The following is a 19,069-nucleotide window of genomic DNA, read 5'->3' as shown; positions in this document are numbered from 1 at the left end:
TCCTTTTTACAACAAATACGTCTACTCTGTCCAGATTTTGAGATTTTACCAGACACAACTGACATCTGCTTCTGAGATTTGCCCAGAGATAACCCTGCTTAACACTGTTTTGCTGGCCCACAATTCTCCCTGCTGACTTACACCCTTGAGTCCCTCCAAATTCCCAGCAAAACCAGACTGTAGACCCTGCACTCATATTGTGACCAATATTTTTTTCTGTGCAAATAAATTTCATGTCCTGTTTTCAGGACATATTTTTGACACACCACATCAGACCTACATCTCTCTTTCTGGTCTGCTCTGGGACCTTACTGGACTTTGTACCAACACCTTTCTCTCCTGTTTCTCCTCCTTAAAATAAGGAAACAGTTTGACTCTGACTAGGTGTTTACATTTTCATTAGTTCCCAGGTCTCTTACACAGACTCGACCTGGGCTGGATTTCACACCAGAATGATGGTTTGTCTGGCTGACCCTGTTTACCATTTACCCTGCTTGCGCCAGTTTTCTAGCATATATCCAGCAATGTATGCAGCACATCATTACCTGATCACACAGTGCCTGTGGCACACCAGTGCCTGATCACACAGTGCCTGTGGCACACCAGTACCTGATCACACAGTGCCTCTGGCACACCAGTACCTGATCACACAGTGCCTCTGGCACACCAGTGCCTGATCACACAGTGCCTCTGGCACACCAGTACCTGATCACACAGTGCCTGTGGCACACCAGTACCTGATCACACAGTGCCTCTGGCACACCAGTGCCTGATCACACAGTGCCTCTGGCACACCAGTGCCTGATCACACAGTGCCTCTGGCACACCAGTGCCCTGATCACACAGTGCCTCTGGCACACCAGTGCCTGATCACACAGTGCCTCTGGCACACCAGTGCCTGATCACACAGTGCCTCTGGCACACCAGTGCCTGATCACACAGTGCCTGTGGCACACCAATGCCCTGATCACACAGTGCCTGTGTCAAGGCCCCCACATCCTGTCCCATTTTAAAAAGGCCCAGTTGCTCAGCAAAACTTTTCATGACCACCTTAATTATTCCTGCCATATTCTGTGTTGTAAATACTTCCCTTACATCTGTTGATGAGCAAATTTACATTTTCAGAAAGAACTGCTATGCAAAATCTGTTGAAACCGCTTTCTACTTCTCCATTATCTGCCCTTCTTCTTAGCAAACTTTTAGTTTTGGGAAGGCTTAAACAATCTAACTCTGAATCAGGGAGACAGTAATAAAGGATTACTGCAAGCCACTCTTCAAACACTGGCCAAGAGACTTTATTTAAAAATAGACCCTCCCTACAATATTCTGCCTTTGTCCCCTGCAAAGCGCCTGCCTGGAAGCTCATGCAGCTTCCTGGGGCTTGCCTTTCTGAGCAGGCATCCCCACAGGACCAATCCCAGGGCATCTTTCCTGACAGCCCAGGCCAAGAAGTACGAGCAGCCTGTGAATCCTGGCCATACACTGCTCTCACTCAGCAGGAGTGGCCTGAAAAGAACCATGGCTTTGCTACAACTGCTTTGTAGCCCCAATAAGCAAGTGCTTGGCTTGCTGTGAGCCACTTCCCATGCACCCTTTTGCTGCCTCCTCCCTCAGCCACACTGCTTTCACATCAGAAATGCTCCCCCCAGCCCAGATGCTTTTGGAGTTTCTTTCTTACACAGCCTCTCTAAGCCAAGAAAACTGATCAGCTCTATTCAGTAGATTTCTGACAGCCTTCAAAGGATTGCTAATTCCAGTCTGCTTTAAAAAAACAGCATTCTCTCCCTTGCAGCTTTTTTGCCTTTCCTACTTTAGATCAACACTTGTTGGGCCCATAAAGCATCCCAGCAGGAGCTCAGCACACCTGAAATTATCTGGAGCTTCTGCAGAGGGCAGGGCAGGGAGATCACACACTCCTTGGCAGGGCCATCACGCTGCTAACACAAAAGTAGTTTTCTGGAGGAGAGTGGTGCGCCCCTGGCTTGGATTAAGGGCTGACAAGGGTTAACCGTGTTTGCTGCTCTCTCCATCTCACCCCCTCCTCCTCACTGTGCATTTCAGTCACAGAGTGCTCCCTGGCCAGGCAGTGCTGGGATTAGGCTGCAGGAGCAGCCTGGCTGACACTCGGTGCAGGAGCAGCGTCCTGGGCTGCAGGCAGCGCACCCCAACTGCTGCACAGCCCCAGCAACTGAGGGAACAGCAATCTGCACTTGGGAGACTGCACAACTGGGCAAGCTTAAAACAACCTTTGAAAACACCCAGCTGAAGAAAGCACCAAAATCCTGTTGTGGCTTTGGGTTTTTTACTTTTCTTGAAAGACCGCAAGCACTTCAGTTGCTATGTCTGTTCAGGAGCCATATGGAAAAATCAGTTCTCTCCTGTTAAACTGGCTGCACTGTTTTGATTTTCATCTGCCTACAGAGATCTGAAAAGTCTATGTTCTTTTATGCTTTTTTGGCAAAGAAAGTGAGTGGTCTGAGAATCATCTAGCCAGGAACAAAATAGGTAAGTTCAGGTTTTTTTGTGTAACATATATCCAATAGTCTGAGAATAATACTGTTTGTGTAATTAAGTGAAAATAGCCTTTGGGATGCTGCTCTCTTTGGGATAAGCTGATTATAGGCTTGTTGATTGCTTGGTTTGTTTGTTTTCCTGGACAAGAAAAGCTGAGCTGCTGTGGTATCAGTGTGGTTTGCAAGATCCTGTCATTTAAACAGCAGAAAGACTTTTTTTTAAATCCTCTCCAAAGCACAGAGCAACTCAGATTCCACTGTCAAAGGTAAAGCAAAATATTTGGGGTTCTATTATAAATCTGTAAGCTATAATTAGACTAGAGGAATAACTAAGTGGCAAAGTGACTCAGAGTCATAAGGAAAAGCTCTGTTATAAGAGCATTAAAATGGAATTGATATGGAAATCTTAACTATTCTTTCAACTTGTTCAAATGACTGTTTAAGCCTGCATTCAACCAAGTGCTAGAATATTACAAACAGGCAGAGAATAAACCAACTTTTTCTGGATGTTGAGAGGGACATTCAGATGACCTGGTAACCATAATTTCCAGAATCATCTCACTGATACTAAGGATGTGCTTGACTATGGGAATCCCAGATTTTGTACATAAAAACCTACAGATGTATTCAGTGCTGTACTTAAATGTATGTTTGAAATGGATTTAAAAAGGAAGGGGTCTTTATAAAAAGATACTTTAACTGCAATGGGCAGCAGGTGTGCTGAACTGGAGATTTGACTGCCTAAAATCTTCCACACTTTTACAGGCACTATGGGGAAAAAGCTGATCTTAGAGAGAAATAAAAATTACAAAGAACTGAGCCTTTGTCTGTATGTTTTTCCCCTCACGAACCAATAATCAGATTTAAGCAGGATCTTTACTCCTTGCTTCTTGTAAGATGCAATAGGCTACTTTTTCCTCAAAAAAGGGATCTTGCACACAGAGCTCCCTCTGCTTTCCAAATCCCTGAGCTACAGCTGGCACCTGTACTAAAGGTCTCTGCCCCTTCCACTTTCACACTTTCTGAAACTGAACGTGGCAGACAAGGAAGCTGTAAGTTATAATCAATGACTGCACATTGTCAAAGTTTCCTGTCCTGACTGGAGCCTCCTCCTCTGTGTAGCTCTGAGCAATGCACACAGCAGTTTAACTAATGTCAGTATTTGCTGGGGACTGGTTTTGTACTTTTCTTTCATAGATTCCAAGCTGATAAGGCCTGTTGAAAAAAGGGACATAAGTGATTTTTTAAAAATCTCTTGCCAGAGTGAATACAAGACAGTTGTTACAGTTCCAGTGAGTAGCAAATGCTGAGACAGGCTGGAAGTGATGCAGGTATGAGAATGATAAGCAACACAAAAATCTAAGATCAAGATTACTGCCCTAAAGTGATAAAGCCTTCTTCCAAATGAGATCCACAGAGCTTAAAATCCAAGTACCAGTTCAGGGATTCTCATCCATGATTCTCCACCTTTGACCAAACAGTATCTTACACAGCTCTGGATAAGTTACAATGATCCTCTTATCTACACAAACCTACTGCCCCAGTGGACAAAATAAAAATTCAGTGATCTCTGATAGAAGAGCAGAAGCAGGGTTTGGGACATAAGGACCTCCTGAGGGTTTAAAGGGACATTTCCATTACAAATAGCTCAGCTTTGAAATTTAGTTAGTGAACATCACAAACTAGAAAAATCTTTTAAATGTGGTCTTCCACTTATTCTGACAGCAGTAAAAATATTTTTGACTAATCATATTGCACTTGTGCTGCATTGACTATCTTTTTTCCTCTAATCAAAGATGTCATGGCAGTTTCTGAAATTTAATCTTTGCAGAGACATCCTCTGAGGAATATTTCTATGAACTTTAAAAAAACTCAGCAAAAGGGAGACTTGCAGTATTCAAATGCCTGGCTTGCTGGGATTATAACAAATACCAGGAAAGGCACAGACAGAGAGGGTCACATTACCTTCTTTCCTATGACAGCCATTTCTGTTTACATTTTTCACCTCACTTTGCAGTATTGAAGATGTCCTGGTTCTGGCTTTATCTTCCTCTCCATCTTCTCTTGGCAACTTGTTTGTGCCACTCTATAAAGGCACCCACCAGCAGCTCCCAAGAGAGCTTCAAGAGCAATCTCTTCAATTTCTACCACTCCCTGATACTTGCAGATGGTAAGGAAACTACAATTCACCTGCTGAAGGATATACCCAAAAGGTAAGAACAAATCAGCCACTCGAATTCTCTGACACCTCCTCGTGTCACTGGGAATTGGACACTATCCCTGTGTACCTGCAGGCCTCTATCAGTGCACACTGAAATGCCAGAAAAATGCCTCACTCCTCAAGTGTTCTTACACTGCCCAGAATCTGGAATGAACCTCTGAGATGAAATTTCGATTCCTGCACACATTTCAGCTGCCTGCTGCCGTGTTGTCAGAGCAGCAGCAGAACTGCTACAGGATGGGCGGGCTCCAGCAGCAAACAGCTGTGTCACAAACAGCCCAGCTTCAGGTCTGCAGAGACAGCAGCCATCCTACATTGATGGTGAGATACAAACATTTCACCCAGCAAATTCACTACCCCAGAAAAACAGAGTATCTGCACAGACATCGTATCAGGAAATCTTCTGCCACTGTCCTGCACACTAAAAGTGTTTTTGCTGAGTGGCAGTACAACTTGATAAGTTCAAAAGTGCTTTGCATGTGAAAATTCCACATTCTTCACCTTTCCAAAATATCTGAAAAGTCTTCTGCCATACCCAGATATGTAGGTGATGTAGCTATTACAGCTGGCACTGCATCTTGGTAGCAAAGATCAATCTGCTTGTTTGGGAAGAGATGCACTTTGGACAGAGACCAGCAAATACAGATTTTGACACACACCCGAGTGGTCACGGAGCAGAGGGTGAGCCAGATTGCTCAGCCTTCATGTGCATTGCACAGAAAAACTGGAACGTGGCACGTGTTATGTAATGTGACCGTGCTCACAAGAACAGAACTAGGAGCTCTCCTAGTTAAAGAACAAGGGATATTAAAACAAAGAAAAGGGAGTTTTTCTATGCTCTTGCAGCATAACATTAAGACTGCAATTAGGAAGTAATTTAGCATGATCAGGAAGGTTCTTTTGAACCCTAGTCATCCAAACAGGAAGACAAGCAAGGACAAGTTTTGGCTGAGTAAAAGACTCAAGAATGTGGAACTGATTCCAGTGAAGCTCCACTCTGGCCTAGGAGCCATACCCTGAAAGTAAGCCACACCTCCAGACTGACAGGGTCTAACCATAGCAACTATGCCTGTCTCACTGGGGAACAGCAAAAAGAGCCTTGGATTGCCAATTGCTTTCATTGAAGTGCAGAGTGAGGCACCCAAATCCAAACATTTCTGTGGCCAAGTCCAGACATTATACAGCCTGTATAAAAACAGCAGAAATAAAACAGAGCAAGACAGGTGGTTGGGCTTTTTCAAGGCAGGAATCAAAACCTGACCAAAGAGACTGATGTCACTTTGTGGTGCTCATGCATAGCAGCCTCTGACACAAAGGCAATCAAGGCAGAACTGGCAACAGGTGGTTATGGAGAAGGCAGTCAGCTAAATCACATCCATCATCCAAAATAACCAGCTAAGGATGAAATACAATGTTCATCCAAAGCGTGGAAAAAAACTCAGAGGGAAAAATATTGCCTTAAGCAGATAAATCTTTCAGCAAATACATGTGGATTAAAAAAAAAAATACCCCACAGCCTGTTTTCTTCCCACAGCTCAAGACTGCAGACACTCATCATCCCTTTGTGTGGATGTACCTCAGAGAACAGTCATTTCTACTCAGAACTGAGTGACCCATGTCAGAGTAGCTGATTGCAAGGAGCTTTGGGCAAACCTGAATTCCCTGATGCAGTGCCTCTATTTCTACTCCCATTTACAGGTACTACTTTGTTTTGGAAGAGGGCAGGGCCCTTGCCCCTTTCTCGGTAACAGTGACACCCTGTGATGTTCCCATTGAATGGAGCATACTTGTGTACAAGTCTCCGCCAGGAAAAGCAACACCAGGTAAGGCCTTCAGTCTGCCTAAGCAGAGGCAAAGAACGCACAAGTTACTCATAGATAACTCTGTTACAGGAAATTTCCCACAAGCCTACACATCTTGTGGTTCCCTCCTTTAAATTGCCATGGACTGACCCTGTCTCCATGGGTAAAACATGGAAACCCATCAGACCTTGCCCTCAACACAAATGAATGAAGGGTTAGATATTAAAATGTCTACATCTAAGGTTCATATTTGGGAACAACAGCAGGTCTTCCAGGCTGAACAAACAGACCAACTTCATAAGCTTTTGGTACTGGGCCAAACTTCCCTCTGCTGCCTCAGTTTTGGGGTTTTTTTTTTTTTGTGGCTTAGGTGACTTGAGACAACTATTTGCTCCCCATATGAAGCAGAGAAGATTTAGCCATTTATTCTTGCCACATTTACCATGGCAATGGCTACTGTATTGCCTTCACCCTTAAAGGAAATTCCTTTCTCTTGCATGATTTTTTGAATTAATTTTTCAAAGTAAAAATCTAAAAACTGCCATTAATATAATTAATCTGTCAGGCAGATACACCTGACTGAGGAGTTCAAATTATACTCCTTTGAATTGATAAGTTTTCCCTTTTCACGAGACAATGGCCTAAAACTAATCCAAAGGGGGAAAAAAACCTATCATAGATATAATTTGCCTCCTTAAAGTACCCTAAGAGATAGCAAATAGAAGAAAATGGTAGGGGCATCAGGCATAATACATGCCAAGCTTTTGCAAGTTGTGGTTTCATAACTACAGTATTTTTGAAAACATAATTCTACAGCTGCACTGCTAAAATAAAAGCTTCTCAAATTTTAATTTAATAAATTGCCAGTAGCAACATATTTTTACTAAAACATATATTTAGTTATAATTGCTGCTTTCAAGAAGAAAATATAATGTTCCCTAACAGTAAAAACTTGTATGATGTATGATGCTTTATTTCACATCTTTTAAAACAGAAGTTACAAGTCTGCTTTTTTGCCTGCAGGTGACCATGATACACAAGAGGTGTCCAAATCTCATAAGACTTCAGGCATGGTGACCACTATCTTCAACTACAAAGGAAATTCTGTAGAGACTTACATGGGAATGTCTTCCCATTCTGCCCTTTACCTGCTCGAGTTCTTATCCACCGAGAGGGACACCCACATCACCGTGTACTTAACAACTGACACCACATCTGGGTACCTCTACCCAGAGCTTCCAGTGGATCCACGCATAGATGTGATTGGCATCGGGCACACAACGGTGACTCTGGCCTGGAAACACAGCCCTTCTGTCCTGCAGCACAGGGAAAGCATCCAGTACTGCCTCCTAGTTAATGAAAAGCACAACTACAAGAGCTTGTGTGCTGCTGAGACAGCCATCAGATCCTCTGGAATGAAGCTGCCACCCACCTTAGCTCTGTCCCTCTCTCCATACCTTCTGGAGCCACAGCAGGTGATGATATTGTCCAACAGCGAACTGAGCATCATCAACAAAGTGAGCAGTGGGGAAGTCAGGCAGGTGTGCATGGGCACCAAGAACACCTACACAGTGCCCAATCTCAGCCCCAACACTCAGTATTACTTTGATGTTTTTATTGTCAATCTCCTCACAAACGCCAGCGCTGCGTACACCGGGACATTCGCCAAGACCCTGGAAGAACCTGAGCCCAAGGTGACAGAGCTGAAAGATGGCAAAGTGATTCATGTGGTCCTGGATGGGATAAAGCAGAAATTCTACAGTCTGCAGTACCAGGCGAAGCACAAGAAAATCCACTTCACCTTTCAGTTGTGTCGGGGCCAAATACGGGTTCACATAACAAGAAATGGCAAAACAGTGGCATCAGAAAATCTCTCTGGGCTGAGGTATTTCTCCCTGAAGGGAAAGCTGCTGGACACCTATTTGGTGCAGCTGAGGTCCACAGAGGAATCTAACTCTTCTGTGAAGGTACAGGCATCCCCCCATTTCCACAAGCCCTTATTCCCACTTCTTCCAGAGAGTTTAAAAATCAAATCCTTCAGTAAACTGAGAACGTGCAGGTCTGTGACCATTGCCTGGCTGGGAACACAAGAGGAGAGCAAGTACTGTGTGTACAGAAAAAGGATTGAGGAGGATCAGATCTGGAGGGAGCTGCAGAGTGCAGACAGGTGCTCTGGGCCTGAATCTCGGCACAAATCAGAGAAAGTGCTGTGCAAGTACTTCTATGATCTAAACCTCCAGCGAGCCGTCACCACAGAGACCATCAAAGGGCTGGAGGCAGGGACACTCTACTTGTTTGATGTTTATCTCTTTGGGCCGTCTGGCATCCCTGTCAGATATCACAGCAAAGTTGTGAAGACCAGGAAAAAATGTTGAAGGCTTTGAATAAAAGTTTTGAAGTGAGTGAATGCAGTAGTATCGAAATCTACAGCAATCCAAATCAAAGCCCCTGCAGTTTGAACTATGCTGACAAACAAAAATTGAAAGCAATAATATTCTACAGCAAAACACATCTTAGATGATTACACATCTTCTCTCCTGTGTAAGGTGGGGTGCTTTTTTTCTTTCCCTGTCTCATCAAACATTAGAAACAGAGCTGTGAAACAAACTCGTACACATGAAAATAAAATAGCCCAAGAGTACCCGTGAGAAATAGACTGGTTACCCAAAATGCTTTGAAATCCAGCACAGAGGTGATGGGAAAATGCCTCACACGAAGCACACATCATTTTTCAAGTCCCAGAGAGTTTTCCACTTTCTGTAACTCATGCAGCAAATGAAGAAATGAGAGACCCCACAAATCAGACTGCTCTTGAGAAACAGATTCCTCACTGCTTGAACAAGAAGGGAAACAAAAAGAAATTGAAAAAGCAGTGGGACTGATGTATAGCTCCACACATTGAGTAAAGCAGGCTGAACTACATCTTCCCCTATTACCTGCATGCTTGCTTGGTTTCATTCCTACAGAGAAACTGTGCTTGGTTAGAAACAGACAAAATTCAGGCCCAGAACTGGCTCTGGATCTGGCTTTTCTCAGAAGTGTGCAAATGCACTACTGTGCTACTGCCCACAGAGGAAAGCAGCAATTGAGGAATCTTGCCATGAAAAGATTTATCATCTATAGCCTCTGATTCGGAGCTCATGTGTATGACTCTGCGACTCCTGACTGTAATATATTCATTCTTTGCATCCTTAAGCCAGCCTATAGCAATGAATGCATTGCTTTGAGAAAAATTAAATGTGGTTTTCCTACTAAATATCATGGAAGGAAAATATTTGTAGTAAAAATTCTGACAAACATTTTGGTTGTCTTGTTTCCTTGATTGCCTCCCATATATGACACAAGACAGTGCAGAAAAAAAAAAAAAGAAAAAATTATGTCTTCATAAACTCCCTTAAGTTAATTTCAATTATCAGTAGAAAGTATTTTGCATGTAGGCTCCTGGCAGGCCCAGAATTTACATATAAAGAGATACAATAGCTTCACTAACCCAGAGATTGCCAGAGAAATCTTGCCTGTAGTAATTATTTTTCCTCTACAATTACACTAAACACAAACATAAATGATTAAATCCATTATTGTGTATTTGAATCATTCTCTTGCAATTCAGGGTCATCAAAGTCCCAGTTTACTCTGAGCAATTATTCCACCCAAGCATGTTTGGAGGCTCTTGGTAAGGACAGAATCAGCCTCATGTGCAGGATGAGGGTTGGGATTCCTGCTCCAAAGACTCTCAGCCCTGTGCACCCTGTCCAGGGCACACTGTGCCTGTTCAGCCCCAGATGAGGGGCTCAGGCCTCCCCAGGGATCAGCTGCAGTATCTGGGCTTGGCTGGGCTTTGCATTCCTGCAGGCGCTGCTCTGGACTGAGCAGTGCCACAGCAGGAGCCACGCGCTCTGCAGCCTCCTGTCCACACTCCACAGCCTTTTGGCCAATTACAGGGGCTGGCAGCTGCTCTGCCTTCATTCCAAGGCAGGCCCATTTGCCTCCTGCCAAAAATAGTCTGAGCTCAGAGAGCAACAGAGGTCATCTCTACTTGGAAATCTCAATGTTTTCTGCCTTCCTACTCAATTTCAGGCACTTATATTGTGGATGAATTTCACTTAGATGCCCTAAAACTGACTGTAATAACAACCATAACTATAATAGAGGAACAGGAAGATCTGTCTAACTGCAGATACAATATATTTTTAATCCTCTGCCCTCAGTCTGGCAGAGCATTAACCCTTGGTTTTGCCCTCTATACAGAAATGCCACAAAAAAGTAGTTTGGAAGAAGATACATTGGCACCTTGACCAGCACCAGTGTTTCTACTAAAGTAGGTTTTTTACAATGGAATTGGCCTTGGGCTTCTCTGTAATATCCTGGTTTAAGGCTGTAGCAAGAGATGTGAGGAAGGGATAGAAGGAGAGCCTAAAAGAGGGCAGAGAGCTAAGCAGTCAAAGGTGGCATAGAAACAAAGGCTCGGTGTTGCACCAAGCTGACTGACAGTTAAGAACCTGTAAGGACGGAGTTCAGGTCTGGAGGACAGCAGCTATTTCAGAGGGACTTTGAAAAGAGCCAGGAGATTCTCCTCTTCCCAAATTCAGCAGCTCCTCTATACTCCTCCTCCCCCTGGCCATTGCCCCATGCAGGGACTGGCTGAGGCAGAGCCCAGAGAGAAGCTCTGAAGAACACAACTTACTGGTGCTGCAGCCCAGGCTGGCAGCCAAGCAGGGCAGGGACCTCTGCTGCTGCTGGGAGGGCTGATGCCAGTCCCTCGCTCACAGGAGGAGCTTTCTCCCACACATACCAGGCCCTCCATCAGCCAAGGCCCCTGCGCTCAGCAGAGAGCTCGGCTGTAGGGAGGAACATGCTGTTCTGTCAAAACCCATCACCCCTGATACAAGCAGAGCAGGTACCTGCCCTCCAGGGAGCAGCCCACCTTGCTCATGTGGGCAGCCAGCCATGCTCTGTAATAGAGCCCAGGAGCAGCAGGGAATATTCCTCTCCACTGATCTTTCCACTGTGATTGCTCCTGTGTGCACCAGGCTGCAAACCTGTATTCAAGTCATTCATGCCCAGACCCTGCTCCTGAGGTGGCCTCTGGGTGCACTGGTTTGAGCTGGGGCTCAGTGCTGTCCTGAAAGCTTCAAAGGCTCACCCACAACAAAACCAAAGGTGCTGCATTACACCCATTACATCCTGCTCTTCCCATCCCTACACAGGCAGCTGCTTTTGTGCACAGCTCCCCATCTTCAGCACCCACAAGTCCTTTTCTTTCAAAGCTCTTTGCCATCTTTCCTTTTCCCCTCCTTGCCATTTGACTGGTCCTGGCCTACTAGGCCATGTCTGACCAAAAGCATTTCCCAAGCCACCTCCTTTCTTGTCTTGATGCTTTCTGCAGTCCTTCCTGCTCAATTTTTTAGAGAGGCTCCATGCCTTCAGTTCAGCCTGTCCTGAGCTGTCACCAGCTCTCCTCATGTGCTTCCCATCCCTGCTCAATTTGAGTCCCAGTAGAAGCACAGACACATCTTTCCATGGAGAACATTTTAGAGCAATGTCTTGGTTTTGTGGATCATGTAGTCATCAGCATTATTATGAGGCTGAAGTATTTTCCCTGGTGTTCAGTAGAGGGTCCCAGGTTTTTTGTGTACTTCTAGCTAATGTATGTCAAGTCCTGTCACAGCTGAGATTAAAGGCCTTGCTTCTTCTCCCAGCCTTTTTACAGAATTGCTCCCACTGCTATGGCACCCCCTGCACATGGGAAGTCAGGGTACCAAAAGCAGAGCAGGCAAATAAGAGAAAACAGGTTTAACTCCACATCCACTTTCCCAGTGGGCTCAGCCGCACAAATGAAAACTTGAATTGGCAAAATGAAGTGCTGGTATGTGAAACAGTGAAATAATAGAGTATGGGTCTAAGTTTACCATTGTGTCTTGCCCTCAGCATCACCTTTCAGTGCTTCATACAACTGCTACTGATAGGAACTTTGAAATGTGACCCAAGTCAGTAACAATTGCTTGTTTAATTGAAACATTTTGAAAGATATTGCTGTCTAAAACCAATTTAGAGGTTTCAGACACGGGTTCATGGACTAATGGCATTTATGAGTTAATATTTAACTGACAGCAAAAATCATCTATATTTTTCATTCCTATCTTCTTTCCTGTATGCAACAGCCCATTTATTCATTCCCTGTTACTTTGAGTTTTCTAATAAATTTAAATACCCTTCCAAGTGGACCTGGTAGTTTAATAAATCGTTCCCTATCTGCCCACATTCAGGGATGCATTCACAGCTTTAAAAGAAAGGGGGGAAAGAAAAAAAGCTTATTTTCAACTTTGTATCCTGCAATTTCTTTTTCTGGCTGATGCTTTCCCACTTGAAAGACTCCCTTCTAGATTAAACAACATGTTAAAATATTCTTCCTACTTTGGCCTGTGGTGCCAAGGCAAAACCCTGCTCGTTATTTGCTTTGAAAGACACACAGAGCTCAAGTGTTGGTTTACATGCGTACACACCATCCTCATTTTGGGCTTCCTTACTATTCCCTGTTGGGTTTTGTGGGTTAAGAATTTATGAGCCATGGACACTGCAGTTAAACATCCTGGCCACATGCAGCTTTGCACAAGGCATAAAATCTAATATTGAAAATCAAATAGTATTAGCACTGACAGCAAGTACAGACCAGTGACCCCAAAATGCCAAAGGCTTTCAGGTGCTGTTAGAGCAGCTGAGGCTCTCTGGCATTTAGAGAAAAATGGATGACTTGGCAGCTGATTAGTCATTCGGCAAAACAACCAGCCCAGGCAAAACAAAATAGATGGTGGCTTTGGGGGCAGAAGGTGAACAAACGGTGTGTGGCTGCTCATCAGTGTTCCCTCTTCTGCAATGCAGCACTGAGAAACCAACGGTGTAACAAAGCAGGCAGGTCAGTGTGCTCCTCTTGCACAAAAACAGGGACCTCATGGACAAGCCTGCCAAGGAATGTTAAACAGCAGCATTGTAAAAAAGTAGACCAACGTACTAGAAGAGGCAAACAAGGAGCGCGTCTCGCTGCTGCAATGCATTTGTCTGCCCAGAAAGGCGATGCAAGTCAAGGATGAGCCTGGAGCATCCTGGCTGCCAGGCACCACCGGCGGGAGCTGCTGCGGCTCTGGCAGCCCCGCTGCCAGGAGAGCCCCGGGCAGCACAGGGAGCGCCGTGCTGCCACCAGAGCTGCCAGCACCACAGGGCACTCCCCGGCTGGAGAAGGAGCACGGAGTGTGCTCCATAAGGCTCAGCAGCAGCAGATACTTCAGCAAATTTAACAAGTCAAGCATCTTTCTGGTAAGATCGTTAGGAGGAACAGATAGAAGAAAAAAATCCAAAGAGCTCACATTTTATTTTCTTTTAGTCTTTTACGTCTTCCAAGCTTGATGGTTTTTTGTTAAAATAAAGTGTGTAAAACCTAACAGACAAGGAATAGTAAGAGACAGACATTTACTAAAAGGACCTAAACACCAGTGCTCCCACTGCCTCTGAGATGTCAAATCAATCACTGATGGGCTAAAGCTCATATAAAACAAATATTGTGGTACTGAGGACAGTCACAGATTTCATCATGTTCAGGTGGGGGGTCTTATTTCAGGCACAATCTGCTCAGCAAGTTCCTGTCCAAGGCACCCCATCTCTTCTCCTGTAGTGCCCTTGTACTGAGGGACATTCTCTGGAATATTATTCCCTGACTCACCAACACTTAGAGAATCAACCTCCCACTGGAGCTGGATGCCCCATCTATAGTCTGGGACACAGGAAACAGACACCAGTTTGTCAGGGCCCTTTTTTGGGAGAATGTGGTCACTGACCTTGTAGCCTTTAAGAGACTAAGGATTTGCTTACAGGGGCCAGGAGCTATTCCCAAAAAACTGCAGCCCCTGACCTATACTGCTTTTTCATTTTCATTGAGGAAAGCTCTCTTTTTGCAGACGTTGGTATCAGTGACAAGAGGGGCATTGAGAAGGTGGTCCAGAAGCTCAGGTTCAAAAAGATTGTTTCAGACTCCCATTGTAATTGGCTCTGAAAGCAGAACTCAGTAGGAAGGAAGACCTCCAGGAGCCAGGGTGAAAGCAGAAGAAAACCATGAAGAATCTGAAAGTAGTGAGGTAAAATTCAAATTTGTTAGAAGCTGCTAAGGAAATGAAGGGCCAAACCTGGATCCACATTTTGCATCCAGCTCACATTTTTATAAGTTGCCTACTAGGGACAGGAAGCCTATTTGCCTGGACAGATTTGTCCAGAATGACATTCATTTTCAGAAGGGCTCCCTGCAGGAGCCTTGATAAGGGCTGCCAGTTGGATACATCAGTCCTGGTCCTCCCTGCAGCATTTTCCAGGCACCAGCACCATGGTGGTAACTGATACCAGCAATTTTTTCATTCTCTTCCAGCAGCAAGAAGATTATATTTGATTGAGCTTCACTACTGATTAATTTCTGTCTCCAGGGTTCTCTGCCAGCATATAAACCCACTAAGCCCCTAGTATTCCTGTGACTCATAGGAAAGCCCAACCTGCAGTATATTTTCTGCCCCGACACCGTGATCCTAAGGAAATAATCTAAGTCTCCTTTAGAGGCCTCTGAAAATAACCACACACAGACCACTATCAAGGTAATGTGCTGTTAGACCTGGATCTCACATCTGACATATCTGCTACATGAAGAACACCACAAAACCCAAACAGGGCCTCAAAGCAAACAGCCAAAATCTAGCTGCCCTACTTTTCATTTTCCTCTGGGACATGTCGTTCAAAGTCAGCCCAGCAACACCCAAAGTGGCACTAGCCAGCACAGCTGAGGTGGTACTAGTGTTAAGAAAAAAATCAGTTTTAAAGATAAGAAATACCGGTGCTGGGTCCCACACTTTTTGTGGAGGCAGGCGATGGTTTTAAAGAGAGTAAATGCAGCTCCACTCTGAGCTTCGGGCATGATCTGTCTCACTCAAGGCTGCAAACACAATCAGACAGAGCAGAACTGTTGCTATTGACTGCAGTGCATTTCATCTCCTGAGACTTCACTCACTGAACTCCCATAATTAAAGCGTTAATTCCTGCTTTCCTTTCTCCATTCCTGACACACAGAAAGTGATTCTAAGCATGACCTACTTGGCTTAACAGTACCTCAGTGTCATGACTTGGGGCCAGGTTTATGACTTTTAAGCATTTGGAGTTGATAGTTACCCATGACTGGGGCTTCTGAGCTGCAGATCATGAGGGATCATGAAAGCAAGAACAGTTTGCTTACAATGACAAACAGGAAGGATTTGGATGTTTTCTGTACATGGTAGAAAGCTTTAACTAGAATTCGTTGGCCTTTTTTCCGCCAAAAGAATCCCAGCCAAAGAGCACTACAGTCAGTGACAAGTGCCTTTGAGGACAAGAGCCATCCACCCACAGAAAAGGATTCTTTTCTTTATCTACAGCTCAAGGAAGTAAACACAATTTTATTATTGGGTTGGCCTAAAAAATAAAAAGAAAGTACTTCTATTCAGGCAGTTAGTTTCATATACAGGCCAAACCCTCTGGTTTTGTAACATGGTGAAGCCCTCAAAGCCAGATTTTCAAAAACAGAGTGCCAGTTTCTCAGCTCAGACTGAGAACCCACAAATTGGCCAGACCATCAGCAGTGCTTTGCACATTATTATCTCCTATTGGGACAAAAATCTTTTCAAATCTGCCTGTAACTCAATGAAACCACAACAGTTACATCTGCAAACAATTTGGCCCACAATATTTTCCTCCCTAGTCATGCTTATGCAAAGGGAAAAAATGCCACTTTTATAGTGACTATTTTATCCACCTTATTCACATGTACTAATGCCCAATAGCAATAGCATTCTTTTCTAGAATAACCAGGGGAAAGCAGAAAGGTGTTTTATTTTATTCCTCCCAAAAGGGAATTTCTACAAAGAAGCAGTCAATTCTAACTCCAAAAAACAACTATTCTATAGCTAAGCAGCAGAACAACTCACTTGGAAATGAAACTTCTCCAAAAGCAATATCACAACTCCTCCTTATCAAATGGTTTTCATTTGCAAGGTTGGTTGTTCTTCCAGAAAGCACTCCACAATGGAATTGAAAGGTGATTCAGAACTGTAAGTCTGGTGTTAGAAAGGACATTAGAGTAGAAATCTGCAGCTCACATTGTGTTGGGCACAGACAGTTCTGACTAGAATAACTGACAATTACGTTATTCAATAGCCTTTTGAGTCTCAGAAATTGGCAGCCAACCTAATATTTCAGCTATTTGGATAAAACTGTTCCTTGTCTCTAGGGTATTGCTGTTTATTTGCCTCAACTCTATTAATTCCATCTAAACCAGGTATTCAGAAAATGTGTGATAGCAGAATTGATCAGTCAAAACATACCAAACATTCTTTTCCAGAGGATTGTGAAATGCCTCATTTAAGTAGTTCTTTTGCAACATCCTTGGGCTACACTGTCCCTCCCACCAGCTTCTTATAATAATCATAGAATTACATCTATTATTGCCTCACTGCATTTTCTTTCCCTACTGACTTGAGATAAATTATCACAGAGTATTCAGAGTTGGAAAAGACCCACAAGGATCATCAAGTCCAGCCCTTAAGTGAATGGCCCACGGAGTTTGAACATACAACCTTGGCATCATTAGCACCAGGCTCAAACCAACCAAGCTACATATTCATGTGCATTTTTACTTTATTTAGAACAGAAGGTTACTTTTTCTTCCCTAACAGGACAGTTCCCCACCCACTCCAAGAAAAGAACAAACTGTCATAGCAAGGCCCCAGTGACATCCAAAGGTAAAGCTGTAAGCGTGCTCACTTCCCACTGCTACAGCATATTTAAAGGTAGGCAAATGGAAGTAAACAGATAATGGAAAGACCAAATTTTTAAAGGGAAACTAGAAAGCTACCTACAGCCTGCATACAGAAGGAGCCAGATCCATGTGCCTGAGAGGTTACTTTGGGCAGGTAAAGAGACTGGCCTTCACCCTGGCTGCCCTGTGGGGTGTGCTCACTCCAGCCATCCACAGCACTCAGGGGCTACGGAAAGGGTCAAAGTGAGGGGCACTGTTCACTTCTATCCTTACTGCATTTCCCACAGTCAGAGAGGCATCTCTCCATTTCCTGGAAATTGCAGCATTGTGGCAAGAATACAGGAAAAAAAATAAACACAAAGCTATATCACAAATCTAAATGTTGGATTCCCAGTAGAATAAGGGTGAACAGCGTTTGGCTTTCAGGAAATTATGGGTTACTGTCAGAACACAGCTTTGATTTAAGTTCTAGTTGGTTTGGTTCAGGCTTGTGTCCAAACCTTTTAAAAAACAGTTCAGTTAGAACAGTTAAAGGAAGTACTATAGGGTTTACTGTACTTTTCCCTTTAGCAGTGAAATGTTTTGGCTGGAAGCAATTAGGATCAGAAGCCCTTTTTTATTAAATGCATATTCAGGCCACAACACTGATCCCAATGGGCCTAAGTGCAGCAATAAAAGTGGTGGGCGCCTATTGTTTATTCTCACTCCAGAGTAACTGGACAATTTTACCATTAGGTGGCACCAGAGAATATTTGAACATTTCCAGGAAGGGCCATTGGAACTGGGATAGTCTTAATTAAATATAGTCCTCTTTCCTATGCATATGAGCTCTTTAATTACTTACTATAAGTGATACACAGTTCATCAGAATGCAAGTTGCAGCTACAGCCATGATTTATTAGCAAGTGGTTTTTAATCACACATGAGAAGTATTTAACATGAAATTGCCATACAGTTGGATTTAACTGAGATGAACAGCTTTGTAGGGTTTTATTTGTCTTACTAAAAAGAAAAATATATTTCTGCCCAGACAATTCCAAATGTCGGCTGTTAAAAAAGACCCTTTCAAGAGTCCCTGTGCCTATCTGGTACAATTCCAGCAAGGTCTATGAATAATTTACTAGCTAATGAGCTCTTTTCTGTTTATGAAATAATACTCTTAAGAATAATAAGGCAGGACATAAGCAGTAGCCATATGTTTCTTCTCAAGTTCTAGCCAGACAAATGACCTGAAAATTGCTGTTGCAAGAACTTCTAAAGCATATGGCTAAGTACAGGGAATTTGTTAACTTCTTGTGTCAGATCCAAGAGTTTCTAATTATCAACAAAAGATGGCATACCAACCCAATTACTCCTGATATATTCCAGTCAAAGACAGATTCCAAGTAACCATAGCTGTGTGGGTGTATGTGGTTTGAAATAACAGGAATCACTGCAAATTTAGTGTAAATAAAAAAAGTAGACCCACAGATCACATCCAGACAAATGTGTCCCAGTGTGCTGAATGTACTTTCAACAGGAAGCAGGAATTTTTAGGCATTCTACCAACGCTGATTTTGAGCCACCATAAACTATTAGAGGTACATTTACTTTCCAGCACTACAGAAAACTCCAGCAACAGCTTATTGCATTTGTCAGAGAGGAAAAGAAATGTATCTTTCTTACAAAACAAAAATTTACCAAATAGTTTACAATTTTTTTAAAAATTATTAAT

At 43.6% G+C, this 19,069-nt stretch overlaps 1 protein-coding gene across 1 annotated transcript; it reads left to right on the top strand.

Moving 5' to 3' along the window:
• Nucleotides 1-2,167: 2,167 nt before the first annotated feature.
• On the top strand, nucleotides 2,168-9,218 carry LOC137477867 (protein NDNF-like). The gene is made up of 4 exons (XM_068197172.1): nucleotides 2,168-2,505; nucleotides 4,531-4,726; nucleotides 6,433-6,557; nucleotides 7,560-9,218. Exons 2-4 carry the CDS (start codon nucleotides 4,539-4,541, stop codon nucleotides 8,909-8,911), a joined length of 1,665 nt encoding a protein of 554 aa, XP_068053273.1. The 5' UTR covers nucleotides 2,168-2,505; nucleotides 4,531-4,538; the 3' UTR covers nucleotides 8,912-9,218.
• The last annotated feature ends 9,851 nt before the right edge of the window (nucleotides 9,219-19,069 follow it).

This window comes from Anomalospiza imberbis, chromosome 8 (assembly GCF_031753505.1).
Source record: "Anomalospiza imberbis isolate Cuckoo-Finch-1a 21T00152 chromosome 8, ASM3175350v1, whole genome shotgun sequence".
NCBI lineage: Eukaryota > Metazoa > Chordata > Aves > Passeriformes > Viduidae > Anomalospiza > Anomalospiza imberbis.
The sequence above is the reverse complement of the archived record's forward strand: the minus strand, read 5'-3'. Positions and strand labels throughout refer to the sequence as shown.

What these genes read in the sequence shown, in the direction of transcription:
- LOC137477867 (XM_068197172.1), top strand. Translation starts at nt 4,539, where the DNA reads ATGTCCTGGTTCTGGCTTTATCTTCCTCTCCATCTTCTCTTGGCAACT. An exon ending in CTGAAGGATATACCCAAAAG is followed by an intron (nt 4,727 to 6,432) that starts GTAAGAACAAAT and finishes TCCCATTTACAG; the next exon opens with GTACTACTTTGTTTTGGAAG. An exon ending in GCCAGGAAAAGCAACACCAG is followed by an intron (nt 6,558 to 7,559) that starts GTAAGGCCTTCA and finishes TTTTGCCTGCAG; the next exon opens with GTGACCATGATACACAAGAG.